Source organism: Monodelphis domestica, chromosome 2 (genome assembly GCF_027887165.1).
Source record: "Monodelphis domestica isolate mMonDom1 chromosome 2, mMonDom1.pri, whole genome shotgun sequence".
Taxonomy (NCBI): Eukaryota; Metazoa; Chordata; class Mammalia; order Didelphimorphia; family Didelphidae; genus Monodelphis; species Monodelphis domestica.
In genome coordinates, this window is record NC_077228.1 from 223,051,662 (window position 1) to 223,073,277 (window position 21,616).

The 21,616-nt window shown below is 33.5% G+C and overlaps 1 protein-coding gene across 2 annotated transcripts in view; it reads left to right on the top strand.

The window, feature by feature from the left end:
* The window catches only part of ABCA5 (ATP binding cassette subfamily A member 5), a 182,831-nt gene that overhangs the window by 115,332 nt on the left and 45,883 nt on the right, over positions 1 to 21,616 (top strand). For both annotated transcript variants that reach the window (XM_056817224.1, XM_056817225.1), the window contains 7 exons: positions 1,719 to 1,832; positions 8,551 to 8,721; positions 11,041 to 11,154; positions 11,435 to 11,572; positions 12,290 to 12,364; positions 13,279 to 13,370; positions 19,011 to 19,137. In XM_056817224.1, coding sequence (XP_056673202.1) covers positions 1,719 to 1,832; positions 8,551 to 8,721; positions 11,041 to 11,154; positions 11,435 to 11,572; positions 12,290 to 12,364; positions 13,279 to 13,370; positions 19,011 to 19,137 — 831 coding nt within the window. The remainder of the gene's footprint in view (positions 1 to 1,718; positions 1,833 to 8,550; positions 8,722 to 11,040; positions 11,155 to 11,434; positions 11,573 to 12,289; positions 12,365 to 13,278; positions 13,371 to 19,010; positions 19,138 to 21,616) is intronic.

Here is a 21,616-nt window from a genome sequence, read left to right on the forward strand (position 1 = left end):
CCAAGAAGCTGTAGAATGCTCAGTGGCCACCCCCTGGCAAACTATTTCAGCAGATGGTTTAAACCAGGTTGAAGATAACTGATGGACCACAAACTGGTCAGTTAGTTGTTAGGGGTATGTGAGGTGCCATAGCACCTTATGATTAGAGCTTGTTATTATATCTATATGGTGTAATAATTAAAATTTGGTGGCCAAATATAATAGTTAAGAATTTGGTTTGACAAATATAAGAATTAAAAAAATTGTTATGGTTGCTGCTTATAAAAGTTAAAGTAAACTATGAGTCAGTAGGCTGTTAGTGGCTCTTAATAATTTAATTTAATATAAATATAGTAGAAGGAGGGAAATATATAAGGGAAGTAGAAAATATTTAGTAGCTACTAGCCTACCACCCTAGAGCTCCTATCCAAAGAAATTCAGCTCACTCCCTGACAAAGTTCTAATCTCCGCGTGGAAGTCTGGAAGCCTCTTCAACAAGGATCTCACCAGCATAAACCTCTTCCTTCAGCTGGAGTAACAATGCTGAATCTATGCAGTGCAGAATGTTTCTTCAGCCTGATTCAACAATGCTGAATGTATCTTCATAAAGTGCCTTGCAGAATGAATTGCAGGAAAAACTTCCTCTTCAGTGGAATTCCTCCTAAAATGCATCCTCAGGAGTCCTTGTGCTGGCTTTTTATAAGCAGTTAGTCCCCATCACTTCCTGTCTCTCTTCCACATCACAGGAACCAATCACATCCTCCCAATATGCCTGGCACTGGGGGGCCGGGAGGGAAGGGCAGTGCTTTTGGCCCTTTAGGGTGTGAACTTTCTTTGTTAATGACTTACTAAGTGTTAAGGAGGAGTATTTTATGTTCTTGATTGACTAACTTAAAATAGAGAAAGGGAATAAAAATTCCCTTTTACAATGGGCTATGTGCCAGTCTCTACTACTCCCATTTCATGGAACTCTTCTTCTTGAGACCTCCTAAGTTGTCTTAGCCTGGAAGAATGGCTCTTCTGCTCCAGAATTTGATTTAAGACTTTTTTAAAAAAGTAGTTTGGGGGTGAATATTGGGAGAAAGAAGCTATTATGCTTCATCTATTGTACTATATTTGCTCCACGTGACCCTGAGATTAAAGCTTTTTTCCAGAATTTAAAAGGTTTTTTTTAATAGTAAAAGTTTACACTTTCCATAGCCAAAGTCAAAGGAAAAATTACATTTAAGGGCTATATATATATATATCTGAACTTATTCCTGCATTTGCAGTTTCTCGTTTATTTATGGTCTGTTAGGTTCTGCTTCGTTTGTACTCACATTATACTCTCATTATCATTTGTCTCCTTCCAACATCTCGTGCAACTGCTTACTCTCTACCTCCTTGATCTAGCGGCCACCTGGTCCTTTTCTCAGAATGTAAATGTATACCCTTTTCACTTAAGTGAAGTGTGTTTCATTTTTCATAATAATGGAGTGAAGTAGGTTTAACAAGTTTACTTTCTTATTTCCATTCCACAGCTACTGAAACTGAAACTAAGTGGTTTACCCAAGGTAACAGAGATAATCAGTGGTTCAACTGATTTGAGTCTAGGTTTCCTAATCAGTCTCCTAATTTTCTACTAGATCCTATAACTAATATATATTTTATATGTCTTTTAATGTGCTTTTAATGCTTTTTAAAAAGTAGTCATATGGTGTAAAATTATTTGGATTCTATCCTTTTTTGTTTTCCTTTAGGAAATTACTGACATAGTTTTTAGAATTGAGCTGTATTTTCAAGCAGCTTTGCTTGGGATCATTGTGACTGCGATGCCACCCTACTTTGCCATGGAAAATGCAGAAAATCATAAGGTAATTAAATATTATTTTAAAATGAATTGTATATTCATATTGCTTACATACAACATATAAAAGTTATATTTATAAAAATAGATTTGGGAGTAACTTGCATTATAAAATTTCTTTGAACCAAAACTACATAAGTTTCCTTTTAATACTGAAGTATGGAGCCTGAAGTATGAAGCACATTTTAAGTAAGGATTCTTTTATATATAACTTTTCTTTTTTAAAAAATGTCAATGGAATTTATTCCCAATTGTCTCGCAGCCTTCATAGCCTTCATATCTTCCCTACACCAAAGAAAGTATAGCCCAGCAAAAAGATATGGATATGTAAAATGTGCCTTTTGGGTTTCTGTTTATCCATTCATTCTCTGGAGGTGGACATTTACAAGTTATTCTTCAAATATTAATTCTGTAACTGAATATAATATTCTATTGATACTACTTGTTTCACTCTTCCTTATTTCATACAAATCTTTCCAAGTTTTAAAAAAAATTAGCCTGTTCATCATTTCATATAGTATAGTAGTATTCTATCACAGTCATATACCAAAGTTAAGCCCCTTCTCAAGTGATGGATATTCCCTCAATTCTCAGTTTTTTGAAACTTCAGAGAGACCTTGTTTAAATATTTTGGAGCATACAGGTTCTTTTCCTTTATCTCAGATCTCCTTGGAAATAGACATAGCAATGGTATTGCTAGATCTAAGTTATATACAATTGTATAACTCTTTGGGCATAATTATACAAATTGCTCTCCAAAATGGTTAGATCGTTTCAGTTTTACCAGCAGTATACTAGTATCCTTATTTTCCCCGTACCCTTGTTCATTTGTCATTTTTCCCTTTATCTTTTTAGTCTCTGATAGTTGTGAGATATCTCAAAATTGTTTCGTTTTGCATTTATCTAATCACTAATGATTTAGAGCATTTTTTCATATACTTAAAATTGCTTTTATTTTTTTTATCCCAGAACTCTGTTCATATCTTTTGCCCATTTATCAATTGGAGGATGACTGTTATTCTTCAAAATCTGACAAAGTTCTCTATATATTTTAGCTATAAGACCTCTATCTGAGAAATTGTCTATAAAAATTTTCCCCCATTTTCTGCTTTCCTTCTAATCTTGACTACACTAGTTTTATTTGTACAGAACATTTTAAATTTAATGCAATAAAATTATCAATTTTATTATCTCAAAATGTTCTCCATCTCTTATTTACTTATAAACTCCTCTCTTATTCATAAATCTGAAAAGTAGTATATTCCCCTTTCTTATAATTTCGTTTTTTCTCCCTTTAGGTCTAGACTTCTATCCATTTGATTTTATCTTGTGAATGGTTTGAGATATTAGTCTATACCTAGTTTCTGCCAGACTACTTTACAACTGTCCCAGCAATTTTTACCAAATAGCGAGTTCTTGTCCCCAAAACTTGGATCTATACTTTTGTCAAATACAGGTTTACTTTAATTCTTTACTAATGTTGTTTGTATGTTTGTTCTGTTCCACTGAGCTACCATCCTTATTTCTTAACCAGTACAGATGGTTTTGATAATTACTGCTTTCTAACATAGTTTAAAATCTGGTACTAGTAGACATCCTTCTTTTACATTGATATTCCTGATCTTTTGTTCTTTCAAATGAATTTTGTTACTATTTTTTCTGACTCAAAGATATTTCTTGGTAATTTAATTGGGGTGGCATTAAAATAAAATTAGTTTAAATAGGACAGTCATTTTAATTATATTGGCTCTGTCCACTCATGATTAATATTTCTCAGATTATTTAAATCTGACTTTATTTGTATGAAAAGTGTCTTAAGTCACATTCTTCACTGATCTACCTTGCATACAGCTTCCAAAATGACATTCCTGAAGTACAAGTCTGACTGTGCCCCTTATTTACTCAGTATTTCAGTAGTTCCCTATTTCTTCTATGAATACTCTTGTGTTTGACATTAAAAACCCTTCAGAATCTGTATCCCTTTTCCTTTCTATCTTCAATATATTCCTATTTTCTAGCTCTTTCCCTGCTACCTATAAACACCTTCATATCTTTTTCATCCTCAAAAAACATTCCCTTGATCCAATCATCTTTACTTAATGTGCTATAGCTTTTCTTCTCTGCTAAATTATTTGAAAGAATTGTCTAAACATTTAACCTCCACTTATCTTGTTAGTCTCTTCTAAAAACATGTTAGTCTGGTTTCAAGTATTTCCTTTTCAACTGAAACTACTATTGCCCAAGTTACCTATGGCCTCTTAACTGCCAACTATGTTGGCTTTTTCTCAATCCCATTCTTCTTGAACTCTGTAACATTTGATACCATTGCTCACTATCTTCTCTTGGATACTGTCTTCTTTTTAGGTTTTTCTGACACAGCTTTCTCCTACTTCTCTCCCTACTTTCCTCACTGATATTTCTTAGTTTCATTTATTAGTTCTACCTATGTTGCCTCCTCACTGTAGATGTACTCCAAAGTTCTGTCATGGGCTCTCCGCTCTTTTTTCTCATCAGTTCAATGATCATTTCTCAGTATATGAATCCTGGATCTACATGTCATACCCAAGTCTCTCTTCTGAATTCTTATTCCACATTTCCTGCCATCTGCTTGACATTTTGAACAAAATTTATCTCTCCCCTAAAATCTACTATTCTTGAATTCTCTTACTAAATCTTTGGAAGACTTACTACCTTAGCATTTCCCTCTACTCTTTACTCGCACTCATTCCTCATAGCCAATTAATTGCCAGATCTTATCATTTTTGCCTTTTATAACATCTCTGCCACATTGTTGTTCCCTAGTTCTGATCTTCTACAATGGACTTCCTTTGGTCCTCCTGCCTCACGTTTTTTCCCACTCCAGTCTTTTATTTTTTTTTTATATTACTATCAATCTTATTTTCCTCATGTGTAGGTTTCACCATGTCACATGATCCCTGATGCCTTCTTAATATGCTCTACTGGTTCTTTCTTACTTCTAGAATCATATATAAAGTCCCTTTAAGATTCTTCACAACATGCTCCCTTCCTACCTTTCCAGTGTTTTCATCCATTACTCCTTTCTGTACAACTTCCCTTACTTGTGCCTCTTGACATCTACCAACTTTTTTTTAAGACTCAGTTAAAATAACACCCTTCACAGTACTTTTCAGTCCTCTTAGTCACTTGAGCCTTTCTTTCTAAGATTACTTTTCCTTCTATCCTGTATCTATCATGTATGTACCTATTTATTTACATGTGGTCTCCTCAATTAGTAAGGAAGCTCCTTTGGATTTTTGCCTTTATATCCTCAGGGCTTAAGACAGTGCCTGTGCTTATATTAGTAGGTACTTAATAAAAGTTGATTGATTTAAATTGGCCCTTCCCAGTTGATAATGGAATCAAGAATGGAATTTGACATCAAAATCCCTCAGTTCATAAACTTTAGAGCAGGAGTCCCCAAACTTTTTACACAGGGGGCTAGTTCACTGTCCCTTGGACCATTGGGGGGGGCAGACTATTAAAAAACAAAACACAAAACTATGAACAAATCTGTATGCTGCTGTCTGGGATAGCAGAGGCTGTGTACACAATGCAGAATCCCCTCCTCCAGATCACCACTCACCATGCTGATGTCTTCCATTATGCAGCCACATAATCCTTTGCGCGACACCTTGTTCTCCTTCAGTTACTCTCACAACAAGGCTCCACACAAAGGATTATGTCATTGGAAATAGTTCTGTACATGAGTGATGCTGTGCTTTGGGATGCCACCACATACAGTGCTCCTCTCACTGACCACCAATGAAAGAGGTACCCCTTCTGGAAGTGTGGTGGGGACCATATAAATGGCCTCAGGAGACTGCAGTTTGGGGACCCTTGCTCTAGAGGCTAAATTTAGTAATTGCCAAAACCAACGAAATCAATGATATATAGCTTTTATCTCTTAATTAAATGTTAATTAAGGGAAAGGAGATGAATCGAGATAGCTATGACATTAATAATAGAGAGGAGCTAAAAGGTATTATAAGATTATGCCTGTCATTTAAAAAAAATTCTTCTTTTCTTCCTTTCCTTTTGTGTTTAGTAGTATCTGGCTTGGTGGTAATAATCAAGGCTTGTTCTTTGTTTTGGGGGTGTGTGGATTGTTTAGGGTAGTTGTAGCAATATTTTCCCCCTGTCCTTCTTAAGCCTTTTTACAAATAACAATTCAATAAAATTAAATTATTCATGGAAATGAGTGTAGATAACCAATGAATCAATCAATAAAAACATTTATGAAGAATTTACCATTTGCTAGACACTACTATCTTTTTATACATTTGAATGTGAGTATTTTGAAATACTGTCAGTTCACATAAAATAACGATGGATCACATGAAATACTAATAACTTTACAAATTGGAAAGTTATGTTCATTTTTCCTTATTGAACTTTCCTCTTCATTTTTTTTTCATAAAATATGCTTGTAATTAGTTTCTCATTGGTCCAAAGTTTATCCCTTCTTAAAACTTCCCTGGGATTAGGAATGTTAAGTATTCAGATATTTTTTAATGTTTAAACACATGAGCTTTTAGTTTGAGAAAACAGATAGTTTTGGTTTGGAATCTCTAGGCCGCTACCCTGCTTTGACTAGCGTTGTCTACCTGGCCTCAAAAATTCTCCACATATCACAGTAGTTTCTAACTTTTACAACTACTCCTGCTCCTGGGCAGAGATAGTTCTTTTTATATTTTTTAGTTAATTAATTAATTTTTTTAGAATATTTTTTCATGGTTGCATGATTCACGATCTCTCCCACCCCTCTTCCCTCCCCACTCCTGGAGCTGACAATCAGTTCCACAGGGTTATACTTGTATCATTGTTCAAAATATATTTATATATTATATTTGTAGTAGAAGTGATCTTTTAAAGCCAAAACCCCAATCATATTCCCATTGAACCACGTGATCAATCACATGGTTTTTTCCCCCCTTTTTTTCTACATTTCTACTCCTACAGTTCTCTCTTTGATTGTGGATAGCTTTCTTTCTCATTATTTCCCTCAGAATTGTCCTGGACTATTACATTGCTACTTGTAGAAAAGTCTTACATTTAATTGGGCCACAATAGTTCAGTATCTGTGTACAGTCCTTTCAGTACAATAGTATTCCATCACCATCAGATGATTACTTGTTCAGCCATTCCCCAATCAAGGGACACCCCACTACAAAAAGCACGGCTATAAATATTTTTGTACAAACATTTTTTCCTTATTATCTCTTTGGGGTACAAATCCAGCAGAGTTATGGCTAGATTAAAGAGTAGGCATTCTTTTAAAGCCCTTTGGGCATAATTCCAAATTGACTTCCATAATGGTTCAATTCACAACTCCTAAATTTCCTTTGCTGTCATATTGGCCAATCTGCTAGATGTGAGGTGGTACCTCAGAGTTGTTTTGATTTGCATTTCTCTAAATAGAAAGGATTTAGAACTTTTTCATGTGATTATTGATAGTTTTGTTTTTTTCGTCTTGAGAGTTGCCTATTCCTGTCCCTTGACCATTTGTCAATTGGGGAATGGCTTGATTTTTTTTGTAAATTTGACTTAGTTCCTTATAAAGGAACTATTTGGGAAATGAAACCTTTGTCAAATTTTGGTTGCATTGGTTTTGTTTGTACAAAACCTTTTTAATTTAACGTAATTCAAATTCATTCATTTTACATTTTGTAATGTTCTCTATCTCTTGTTTGGTCTTAAATTCCTTCCTTTCCCACAGAACTGACAGATATTATATTCTATGTTCACCCAAGTTAATTATGATTTCACTCTGTATTTATGTCATTTACCCATCTTGAATTTATATTGGTATAGGATGTGAGATGTTGATCTAAACCTGATATTTCCCATACTGTTTTCCAATTTTCCCAGCAGTTTTTGTTAAAAAGTGAGTTCTTGTCCCCAAAGCTGGGAACTTGGGGTTTATAGAATACTAGCTTGCTGAGGTCATTCAGAGATATTTCTGTGTTCAATTTTGCAGACTTATTTTTATAATCCTTCAACACCTTCAACACTCTCTTCCTGAAGTTTGACTGTTCTGTGTATCCTTGTGTATCTGTGTATTCTTCCACCTCTTCTAGGGCATCCCTTCCTGAAAAGTCAGAATGTTTTCTGAGCTGCAATTCCTCAACCCTGAATAAATGCCTCACTTTATTTACTGATCACCTGCTTGATCTTAGTTTTTTGTATAGATTTACAGGTCTTAACATGTATTCTTTGTGTAAATTGTCCTCAAATCGATGGAAAATTTGCCATTTTCATTTTGGTCTAACATAGGTTCTTGAAGATCTGTTATTAATTTAATTTACATTTATACATTATACATTATATATATATACATTATACATTAATAACATTTAACACTTAATATTATTCATCTTATTTATTATAAGTTATTTACAACTTATGATTGTTTAATATTTAATAAGTTCTTGAAGACCTTTTGAAATTCTTGAAGATGAGAACTATTAACCCACTTGGTTGCTTGATGTAAATTGTACCCCTTTTTTTTGGTGGAGAAAGACTTTCCTCACTTTGGAGATGAGCAGTGGGATTGGAGTGAAATAAGCACTTGATTTTGCATTTTTATATCTTGTTTAAAGTATTTTAATAATTCACTTATATATATCTGCATATATATGTATATATGTGCATAATATATGTGTATAAAATTTTATGTTTGTTGGCTTTTTCCCCCTTTCTTATAGATCAAAGCTTATACTCAGCTGAAGATCTCAGGTCTTTTTCCATCTGCCTATTGGATTGGACAAGCTATAATTGATATTCCCTTGTTTTTTGTTGTTCTCATTTTGATGCTAGGAAGCTTATTTGCATTTCACTATGGAATTTATTTTTATGCTCTAAAGTTCCTTTCTGTGGTAAGTTAATGACTTATATTTCAGTTTGTGTTGGTATAATTTAAAGAATACTTTTTTTGTATGTGAATAGTCTACCAACATAGATTATATCATTGTTACCTTTTCTTTTTCTCCCTCTCCTCCCCAACCTCCCTCTTAAAAATGAATTTCATTTAGTAGAGGTAATCTGCAGATAGCAAATACTCAGTCTGTGGTAAAGCTTAGTAAATCTTAGTAGACTTGTGTTCCTTTAAGAGCACAAGGTCAAGGTCATCAGAAAGTGGATGTTAGTAAAGGATTTGCAGATTATTATTTTTTAATAATCAAATCTATAAAATGTTCTAGCCATTATCAGTTAGCATAGTGATTAAGTGTGGTGTTGAAATTTTGGGGAGTTGAAATAATCATCACTCTAAATTTCTTGGAACAAGAAAGAGGTATATAAATCTATATGGTTCTCTTATATAGTGTCTAGCATCGTATTACATGTAATTAGGTAATAATATATGCTTTTTATCAAATGATCATAATTAATAGTTCTATAAAATGATTATCTAGGATTGAATCATCTTTTCACATGATAGCTTATACTTTATAATTATAGAAGTGAGTGCTTTGTTATACCCTTTTTCCTAATTTTTTATTAGAATTATCTTATATATCTTATCTGCTACAAAGATCAGCCTTTCCTAATAAAATAAAGTTTAAAAAAGAGATATTTAGATGACTTAGATTTACACTAATATTTAAAAAGATTGGAAGCTATAAAGTTTAGTGGAAAGTTTGCAGGACTTGGAGTCAGGAGGGAGCTAGGTTCACATCCAGCTCTAGTTCTGACTAGTCACATTAGCATGGGTAGATCCTTACTCTGATCTCAATGCCTTCATTTGTAATGTATGGATACTAATACTTTCATTACCTACTTTAGAGGAAGAGAAAGAGGATTGGATTAAGTTTTATTGTTTTGAAAACTTGCAAATGAGGGAATTCTATTAGTGAAAGCCAGCACTTTCCCTGCAGCATATAGCCTTAGAAAGTTTCCTAGGTCCTGAGAGGTTAAGTGACTTGGCTGGCACATAGATAGGCTGTGTCAGAGGTGAGTTTTGAAGCTAGGTCTTCATGGCTCAAAGACTGGGTCTCTATTTTGTCATGCTGCCTCTCTGCTAAGAACTAATATATATGTATATATATGACAATTTTCAAAACTTAAATGGCTATATGAGAGGCAGCATGGTATATAGTGGGCAGAGATTACCTGGAAGACTAGAGTTCTAGTCTAGGGTATACTTATAGACTTATAGACTGTGTGACCTTGGATAATAAGTTATTTATTCCTCTGTGTTCCAGGTGACTAGAAGACTGTAAGTAGCAGAGTAATTGCTTCTCTGCCTAGGGAGAAGAGGTTTCCTCATTGGGAACATGAAGACATAGGTCCTGTCCAAAACATAATGGCTTTACAAATGTCAGTTACTAATACATGAAATTTTTTTTTTGTGGTGTAAGGAAGAATAATGTAGCAAAAAGAGCAAAAAATGAAGTTTGTCCGATGTGCAAAGGTAAAGAAAGGCCTATGAAAGGAAGGCTGAAGGATTAAAGATAAACAACCATTTGATAGTTTTGCTTAAGGTTAGATTTTCAACCAGGGAAAACATTAAGTAATTTATTAAAACTCCTAATCAAATAAAATTCTAAGTTTTCATTAAGAGGGATGAATTTGACATCAACAATTAATGTACCGATAAGCAAATGGAATATTTTGGAGAAAGAAATGAAGGTAATATTACATTTAAGTGGTTTATTCGGTATCACAGATTTGCATTGAAAGACTTATTTTCTTTCTAAGGTACCTTTGACTATTTTGTTTCTTGGTGACTGTGCTTTGTTTCCTGCCAATTTTGATTAAAAATACATCTGTGCATTTAGTGTAGGAGAAAATACATTGTATTTGGATATATATCATGCTTAGCTAATTACCACTTAAGCCTCCATTTCTTTAATTGGATAATAATGGGAGTTGAACTAGTTGACCTCCTAACTGTCTTCTAGCTCTAGATGCTATAATCCTGTGTTAAATGGATAAATTCACTTATCTTTTAATTATCTAAGCTAATAAAAATGAATTAATTATGAAGATGATGGAAAATGAATTTGCATATTGCCATATGATATACTCTTGTATTTCACTGAACATAGGTTTATTTTAGGAAGTAATAATTTTCCAAAACAACAACGAGATTACACAATGAAGACCAGTTCTCAAATTCCTGCCCTCCAAGAGGAAAATCTCAGATAGCAAGTCATTTTTTAACATTAAATTTGCTCCTCTTTTTTTTCTTGCAGGTCTTTTGCCTTATTGGTTATGTGCCATCTGCTATTCTTTTTACCTATGTTGCATCTTTCACCTTCAGAAAAGTTTTAAATACTAAAGAGTTTTGGTCTTTTATCTATTCAGTGGTAAGTTGTATTCTATTTAGATTTTTAAAAATCTGTTAAAAGTCTTGAGTTTTCTCATGTTTCTAGTTCTAAAAGTCATTTAAATGTACTAAAATCTTCATGAGGGTAAAGTATGTGCTGTGGTGTCATTCCTTTTTGAGTCATTTGTCACATCTTCTCAGGAATTTTATTAAGAATGGGAAATAGGCGGTACCTAGGTATCTCAGTGGATTACATTTAATTAATTGATTATAATTGAAATGTCTAAGGATGTTTCTATTTATTTTCTCAATTTTTTTAGACAGCCTTGGTTTCCATTGCAGTCACTGAAATCACTTTTTTTATGAGATACCACACAGTGACAGCTGTCCTTCATTATACTCTATGCATAATCAATCCAATCTACCCACTTTTGGGATGCCTGATCAGTTTTATAAAGGTAAGTTTATTATCTATCAATCTATAGTCATTTAGTGAAAACTTAAAAAGTCTTTGAAATCTTATTCTTTCATTAATATTAAGGGATCTTCCTCTCTTTTGGATAGACATTAGTTAATAACTTCTGTGGGATTTTCACAAGCTCCCCCTTAGAATGAAAGCTCTTTAATGGGAAGGAACATATTCTTCATGTTCTCTCATGCTTAGCACATTGTAGGTAAGTAAATATTGTTGTGAGGATGACGGAACATCATATTAAAGATATTTTTAATATCAAGTTAGGGGGTAAATATTATAATATCAGGTTAGAGTGGGAGACAATAAAACATAAAGGATTTTTATAGAGAAAAATTTATTAATAAAGAATAAATGCTTAAAAAGATGATGGTAACATGATTAGAAAAAATAATGGATTCTGTCTTAGCAGGACCAGTAATTATATATTAATCATGTTAGTAGTTCTACCTCTAATAAGTACCTTCCCTGTCTTTAATTAACACAAATATTTTTTGAAGCAGGGCATATATTCATATCATCCCAAAAGGAAGACTTTACTGAAATACAATGGCATATCATGCACATGTATAAGTGAAGTCATTAGAGGCAAGCTTTGCTAGAAAAGTAGTTTTTATCATTGAAAGAAGTATTTCTATAATTTTTTGCATATTTTCATTTTCTCATGTGAAATACATGTTTAACCATTTAATTTTTATGTTAGATTTCATGGAAGAATGTAAAAAAAAATGAAAGCACTTATAATCCGTGGGATAGGCTTCTAATAGCTGTTTTATCGGTAAGAATCCATTCAGTTCTTCATAGTTTTATGTCATTTTGAGCAAATTTTTGATGTATAACTGTCTTTTAAAGTATTTTTTTCTTTTCCTTTTCTTTTATTTTTTTTAAAACCTTACCTTCCCTCTTGGAGTCAATGCTGGGTATTGGCTCCAAGGCAGAAGAATGGTAAGAGCTGGGCAATGAGGGTCAACTGACTTGCCCAGGGTCACACAGCTGGGAAGTGTCTGAGGCCAGATTTGAACCTAGGACCTCCCGTCTCTAGGCCTGACTCTCAATCCACAGCACCACTCAGCTGCCCCCTTATTTTTTCATTTCTAAATAAATTTGAGTCTATGAATTATTACAACTTGATAGCTAAGGTATTGGGAAGTATCTGCTTACCAAACTGATACCAAGGTTGGGTGTTGATACTTTGATTTTCCACACATTTCACTAAAACAAAATATTTTGTGTTAAATCTCTGTTCTCAAAAAAAAAAATCCAAGAGTGCTAATTAATTTGGAAAAAGACAATGTAGGATTTTAATACCGTTTGCTTAGTTACTATTGTCATTTTATTATCATTCCCTTTTTACTATAACTTCGGATTACTTGTAGACTAAAAGAAGAATGTTTAGTTTTCCTTTAGTTATATTGAATTGTTTATATAATTATTATACATACAATTATTTATGTGTAAAATAATATTTTCCCAAAAAATTTACAACATTCACTAGTATAAGTTGTAAATTGCTTAGTTCATTTTGAATTAATATTACTTCAGTTTTCTTATCAAATGAGAATACCAAACTGTTGTGTGAAGAGTTCTTTTACTTGAGAAGGAACCAGACTTATTTGGATTTTATTTCATTGTCCAAATGAAAATGTTAAACAGTTTCATACTTAATTATTAGAATTTATTTGTTTGTTTTAGCCTTATTTGCAATGTGTGCTGTGGATTTTCTTGTTGCAATATTTTGAGAAGAAATATGGAGGCAGATCAATAAGAAAAGACCCATTTTTCAGGTTAGTTCAAATTTGGAGGAAGAACAAATATTTTTTTTCCTTTTAAACATTATTTTATTTGGTCATTTTCAAACATTATTCATTGGAAACAAAGATCATTTTCTTTTTTCTCCCCTGCCTCTCACCACCTTTCCCATAGCCGAGGCATGATTCCTCTGGGTATCACATGTGTCCTTGATCTGAACTCATTTCCATGTTGTTGGTATTTGCATTGGGGTGTTCATTTAAAGTATCTCCTTAGTCATATCCCTTCAGCCCTTGTAGTCAAGCAGTTGCCTTTCCTCATTGTTTTTACTCCCACCATTTGTCCTCTGCTTGTGGGTAGTGTTTTTTTCTCCTAGATCCATGCAGATTGTTCAGGGACATTGCATTGACACTAATGGAGAAGTCCATTATGTTTGATTGTACCACAGTGTTTCAGTCTCTGTGTACAATGTTCTCCTGGTTCTGCTCCTTTCTCTCTTATCACTTCATGGAGGTTGTTCCAGGCTCCAGGGAATTCCTCCACTTTATTATTCCTTTTAGCTCAATAGTATTCCATCACCAACATATACCACAACTTGTTCAGCCATTCCCCAATTGAAGGGCATCCCCTCATTTTCCAATTTTTGGCCACCACAAAGAGTGCAGCAACAAATATTCTTGTACAAGTCTTTTTCCTTATTATCTCTTTGGTGTACAAACCCAGCAGTGCTATGACTGGATCAAAGGGCAGACATTCTTTGAGTGCCCTTTGGGCATAGTTCCATATTGCCCTCCAGAATGGTTGGATCAATTCACAACTCCACCAGCAATGCATTAATGTCCCAACTTTGCCACATCCCCTCCAGCATTCACCTTTCCTTTGCTGTCATGTTGAACAATCTGCTGGGTGTGAGGTGATACCTCAGAATAGTTTTGATTTGCATCTCTCTGATTATAAGAGATTTAGAGCACTTTTTCATGTGTTTAATAATAATTTTGATTTCTTTAATTGAAAACTGCCTATTCAAATCCCTAGCCCATTTATCAAATGGGAAATGGTTTGATATTTTGTACAATTGATTTTGTAAATTTTTTGTAAATTTCTTTGTAAATTTCAGTAATTAAACCTTTGTCAGAGGTTTTTGTTGTGAAGATTGTTTCTCAATTTGTTGCTTCCCTTCTGATTTTAGTTATATTGGTTTTGTTTGTACAAAAACTTTTTAATTTGATGTAATCAAAATTATTGATTTTACATTTTGTGACTCTTTCTAAGTCTTGCTTGGTTTTAAAATCTTTCCCTTCCCACAGGTCTGACATGTATACTATACTGTGTTCACCTAATTTACTTATAGTTTCCTTCTTTATGTTCAAGCCTTTCCCCCAGTCTGAATTTATCTTGATGTAGGGTGTGAGATGTTGATCCAATCTTAATTTCTTCCACACTGTCTTCCAATTTTCGCAGCAATTTTTATCAAATAGTGGGATTTTGTCCCAAAAGCTGGGGTCTTTGGGTTTGTCATAGACTGTCTTGCTGAGGTCACTTACCTCAAGTCTATTCCACTGATCCTCCTTTCTTTCTCTTAGCCAGTACCAAATTGTTTTGATGACCACTCTATTATTATATACTTTGAGATCTGGGACTGCATGGCTACCTTCCTTTATATTTTTTTTTCATTATATCTCTGGATATCCTTGGTCCTTTGTTCTTCCAAATGAACTTTGTTATGTTTTTTTCTGATTCAGTAAAACAGTTTTTTGGAAGTTCAATGGGTATGGCACTAAATAGATAAGTTTGGGTAGGATTGTCATTCTCATTATATTAACTCGTCCTACCTATGAGCAGTTAATGTTTTTCCAATTGTTCAAGTCTAGTTTTAGTTGTGTGGAGAGTGCTTTGTAGTTGTGTTCATATAATTCCTATGTTTGTCTCGGGAGATTGATTATTAAGTATTTTATATTGTCTAAGGTGATTTTGAATGGAATTTCTTTTTCTAATTCTTGCTGCTGAGATGTGTTGGAGATATATAGAAATGCTGATGACTCATGCAGGTTTATTTTGTATCCTGCTACTTTGCTAAAGTTGTTGATTATTTTGAGTAACTTTTTGGTTGATTCTCTAGGATTCCTTAAGTAAACCATCATATCATCTGCAAAGAGTGATAACTTGGTCTCCTCATTGCCAATTTTAATACCTTCAATTTATTTTTCTTCTCTAATTGCTTCTGCTAGTGTTTCTAGTACAATGTTAAATAATAGAGGTGATAATAGGCATCCTTGTTTCACTCCTGATCTTAATTGGGAATGCATCTAATTTATCCCCATTGCAGATGATGCTTGCAGATGGTTTTAGATATATGCTGTTTATTAATTTTAGGAAAGACCCTTCTATTCCTATGCTTTCTGTGTTTTAAAAGGAATGTGTGTTCTATATTATCAAAGGCTTTTTCTGCATTTATTGAGATAATCATGTGGTTTTTGTTGGATTGTTTGTTGATATGGTCAATTATGTGGATGGTTTTCCTAATATTGAATCATCCTTGCATTCCTGGTATAAATCCTACTTGATCATAGTGAATGACCCTCCTGATCACTTGCTGGAGTCTTTTTGCTAGTATCCTGTTTAAGATTTTTGCATCTATATTCATTAGGGAGATTGGTCTGTAGTTTTCTTTCTCCATTTTTGACCTGCCTGGCTTTGGGATCAGTACCATTTTTGTGTCATAAAAGGAATTTTGAAGCACTCCCTCTTTGCTTATTATGTCAAATAGTTTGTATAGTACTGGGATTAGCTGTTCTTTGAATGTTTGATAGAATTCACTTGTGAATCCATCAGGCCCTGGGGATTTTTTATTAGGGAGTTCTTTGATGGCCTGTTGGATTTCTTCTTCTGATATGGGCTTATTTAAGAATTCTTTTTCTTCTTCTGTTAGTTGAGGTAATTAATATTTGTGTAAATATTCACCCAAATCTCCTACATTGGCATATTTATTGCCATATAATTGGGCAAAGAAGTTTTTGATGATTGCTTTACTTTCCTCTTCATTGAAGGTAAGGTTCCCCTTTTCATCTGTGATACTGGTAATTTACTTTTCTTCTTTCCTTTTTTTCCCTTTTAAACATTATTTTATTTGGTCATTTTCAAACATTATTTATTGGAAATAAAGATCATTTTCTCCCCCCCCACCACCACTTTGCCACATCCCCTCCTGCATTCATTACTTTCCTTTGCTGTTATGTTAGCCAATCTGCTAGGTGTGAGGTGATACCTCAGAGTTGTTTTGATTTGCATCTCTCTGATTATAAGAGATTTAGAACACTTCTTCATGTGCTTGTTAATAGTTTTGATTTCTTTATCTGAGAACTGCCTATCCATTTCCCTTGCCCATTTATCAATTGGAGGATGGCTTGATTTTTGGTACAATTGATTTACCTTTTTATAAATTTGAGTAATTAAACCTTTGTCAGAGGTTTTTGTTGTTAAGATTGTTTCCCAATTTGTTGCTTCCCTTCTGATTTTAGTTATATTGGTTTTGTTTGTACAAAACCTTTTTAATTTGATGTAATCAAAATTATTGATTTTACATTTTGCGACTCTTTCTAAGTCTTGCTTGGTTTTAAAATCTTTCCCTTCCCACAGGTCTGACATGTATACTATACTGTGTTCACCTAATTTACTTATAGTTTCCTTCTTTATGTTCAAGTCTTTCTCCCAGTCTGAGTTTGTCTTGGTGTTGGGTGTGAGGTGTTGATCCAAACCTAATCTCTCACACACTGTCTTCCAGTTTTCCCAGCAGTTTTTGTCCTATAGTGGGGTTTTGTCCCAAAAGCTGGGGTCTTTGGGTTTGTCATAGACTGTCTTGCTAAGGTCACTTACCCCAAGTCTATTCCACTGTTCCTCCTTTCTGTCTCTTAGCCACTACAAAATTGTTTTGATGACCACTGCATTATAATATACTTTGAGATCTGGGACTGCAAGGCTACCTTCCTTTGTATTTTTTTTTCTTTATTTCCCTGGATATCCTTGATCCTTTGTTCTTCCAAATGAATTTTGTTTTACTTTTTTCTAAATCAGTAAAAAATTTCTTTGGAAGTTCAATGAGTATAGCACTAAATAGATAAATAAGTTTGGGTAGGATTGTCATTTTTATTATATTGGCTCATCCTACCGATGAGCAGTTAATATTTTTCCAATTGTTCAAGTCTAGTTTCATTTGTGTGGAGAGTGTTTTGTAGTTGTGTTTATATAGTTCCTGTGTTTGTCTCGGGAGATAGATTCCTAAGTGTTTTATATTGTCTAAGGTGATTTTGAATGGGATTTCTCTAATTCTTGCTGCTGAGCTGTGTTGGAAATATATAGAAATGCTGATGACTCGTGCAGGTTTATTTTGTATCCTGCAACTTTGCTGAAGTTGTTGATTATTTCAATTAGCTTTTTGGTTGAATCTCTAGAATTCTTTAAGTAGACCATCTTATCATCCGCAAAGAGTGATAACTTGGTCTCCTCCTTGCCAATTTTAATGCCTTCAATTTATTTTTCTTCTCTAATTGCTACTACTAGTGTTTCTACTACAATGTTAAATAATAGAGTTGATAATGGGCATCCTTGTTTCACTCCTGATCTTATTGGAAATACATCTTGTTGATCCCCATGGCATATAATGTTAGTTGATGGTTTTAGATATATGCTGTTTGTTATTTTTAGAAAAGACCCTTCTATTCCTATGCTTTCTAGGGTTTTTAATAGGAATGTGTGTTGTATTTTATCAAAGTCTTTTTCTCTGTCTATTGAGATAATCATGTGATTTTTGTTTCTTTGCTTGTTGATATGGTCAATTATGTGGATGGTTTTCCTAATATTGAACCAGCCCTGCATTCCTGGTATGAATCCTACTTGATCATAGTGAATGACCCTCCTAATCACTTGGTGGAATCTTTTTGCTAGTATCCTATTTAAGATTTTTGCATCTATATTCATTAGGGAGATTGTTCTATAATTTTCTTTCTCCATTTTTGATCTGCCTGGCTTTGCGATCAGTACCATGTTTGTGTCATAAAAGGAATTTGGAAGCACTTCCTCTTTGCTTATTATGTCAAATAGTTTGTATAGTATTTGGAATTAGCTGTTCTTTGAATGTTTGATAGAATTCACTTGTGAATCCATCAGGCCCTGGGGATTTTTTTTTAGGTAGTTCATTGATGGCCTGTTGGATTTCTTTTTCTGATATGGGCTTATTTAAGAATTCTATTTCTTCTTCTGTTAGTCAAGGTAATTTATATTTTTGTAAATATTCATCCATATCACCTAGATTGGTATATTTATTGCCATATAATTTAGTAAAGTAGTTTTTAATGATTGCCTTAATTTTCTCTTCATTGGAGGTGAGGTTCCCCTTTTCATATTTGATTCTATTAATTTGATTATCTTCTTTCCTTTTTTTAATTAGATTGATCAGTACTTTGTCTATTTTGTTTGTTTTTTCAAAGTATCAGCTTCTAGTCTTATGTATTAGTTCAATTGTTCTATCACTTTGGATTTTAATAATTTCTCCCTTAATTTTTAGGATCTCTTGGGAAGAAAAAGTATTAAATGGAAATTACTGGTACTAACTTGAGAATTTGAATTTATTACTTTATTAATGACTTGATATTTCATGTTGTTCTTTTATATACATGTAGAACCTTTTCAACTAAAGTCAAAAATAGGAAGTTTTTGGAAGTGCCAAGCAGTGAAGATGAAGATGATGATGTTAAAGCTGAAAGACTAAAAGTTAAAGAGATGATGACTTGCCAGTGCTGTGAAGAGGTATCTTATCCTTCTAAGTTATATTGGTTGTAGAAGTGATCATTTCTCTTGATAGTAGGGTCACTATGCTCTAGTTGGGGTCTAACTAGTGTTACATTAGAAAGATACCCACAGTTCAGTCCTGGTTTATTTATTTATGTGTTTTGTGTTTCAGAGAAATAACTATCTGATCCTTAATGTCCCCATCTGTTAAGTGGATACAATAATACTTAAATGCCTTACCTCAAAAAGTTTTTAGGAAAGTATTTTGTAAACTTCAAAACGTTAGTAATAGCTGCTGTAATCATAAAACAACTGTTTATGGTGGTCAAACCTTTCAGATAATTAATAACTGAATAATATTCTTATGGACTGATAATCAGGGAAGTACAGAAACCCTATTTTTGGAATTGGGAGCCAATAAAACTCCATTAGATAAGGATCTTCAAAATAGGAATCTTGGAAAGACACACATTAAGTTGGGAAGCCACAAGTTAACATTATTGCAAAATATATCTTACATATACTGATTTAAGTGGACTTATAGGTTATTGTCTAGTTTTAACTAAAGTTTCATTACAAAAGAGAAAAATGGCTTAAAAATTCCTACAAATAAATCATTTGATGAAGATATTACCAATAATTACCAATAATGCAAGTATACATAAACAACAAGAAAATGGTAGAATTGGCACTTCCCTTACCTCTAGTGGGAGGCCTCAGCCAAAGAGAACATCAAGTAAAAACAACATTCCGATCATATCTGACAAGAAATTGGCCAAAATTTCAAAATTATTTGAAATGAAGATTTACATCCACTATTGTTAACCTAATCATAAGTAAATTATAAATAGATTTCTGGGCCTGGAATCAGAAAGATGAGCTCAAATCCAATCTCACACAATGTAAGTTTTTTTTTTTAAACCCTTACCTTCCCTCTTGGAATCAATACTGTGTATTGGTTCCAAGGCAGAAGAGTGGTAAGGGTTAGGCAATGGGGGTCAAGTGACTTGCCCAGGGTCACACAGCTGGGAAGTATCTGAGGCCAGATTTGAACCTTGGACCTCAGTCTCTAGGCCTGGCTCTCAATCCACTGAGCTACCCAGTTGCCCCCCCCCCTTTTTTTTCGTGGACAAATTGTTTTACCTCTGTCGGTCTCTGTTTCTTTGATTATAAAATAGAGATAATAACAGCACTTAATTCCCAGGGTTGTTGTGAAGATCAAATGAAGTGATATATGTCAAAGGCTTAGCACAGTGATTGACACATAATAGGTGCTTAATAAATACTTTATCCCGTGTCTTCCTCCCCTTCCCTCCAAATGAATACTATGCCTTGAGATATTGAGGAGAGGGACTAGACCTTTGATTTCATTTATAATAGAGAATTCCTGGGTTAGATAATTTCCTCTTCCAATGCAAATCAGCACTTTTTCTGTAATGTACATGTTTAGAGAGTGGCCTAGACTAGCATTGGGAAGTTAAGTGATGAGCCAGGCTTATACAGTCATGTATTTCAGAAGCAGGGCCTGAACTCAGGAATTCCTGGATCCAAAGCCAGATCCATATTCATTTATAATGTTAAATATTAGCCAACACTATATTGTCTTATAAATTGGGTATTTTATAAATATTTTATATTTATATTAAAGTTTATGTTTTATTATATTTTATAGGGTGCTTGATATATTAGAAAGTAGTACATATATATAAAAGCTATTATTTATATAGCTCTTGGAGTTTTGCAAAGCACTTGACATATTATTTCATTTTATCCTTACAGTAACACTAGAAGGTAGGTGCTATTACCTCTTTTTACATATGAGAAAACTGAGGCAGACACAGTGGTGAAATGACTTGTCCAGGTTCACATGGCTAACAAGTATCTACCTGACTTAAGCAACGTACATACTCACAAGATAGGCTTGATTCAAACGAGTATCTTCTCTCCTCCATGCTTCACCTTATACGTAAAATGAACTAAAAACATGAATATGTTCACTAAATACCAATATTTTGTCCTAAAAAATTTGCTCATATATCTTAGGAATGACAGGCATCAGTTTCATATTGCCTTTTGCCAGTGGAACCCTAAATTCCAAGTAACCCAAAGTGTATTGCCAACCAGTATAGGCAAATTATAAGAAATAACTTCATCCTTCAGCCTAGGTCCTAGACTAGGTCCTGAAATAGACATACTACTAAAATTTGAATAGGGAGAAGTTGAAAAAAACTTTAATGCAAACTCTAAAAATTATAACTAACAGTAAAACACAGCAAAAACAAATCGAATGCCTCATGATTTGGAAAGGAAACGATAGAATTTAAGACCAAATTTAATACCAATATTTTGAAAAGCCATTTGTGATGTTGACAGTATTAATCCAATTTGCAGAATTATACTAAAACAATAATTTTAAAAATTTGGCATTTGAAGTAATTATCAGTTAAAGCATTCTCTTATCATATCACAGAAAATAGCAATTATATTATACGTTAAA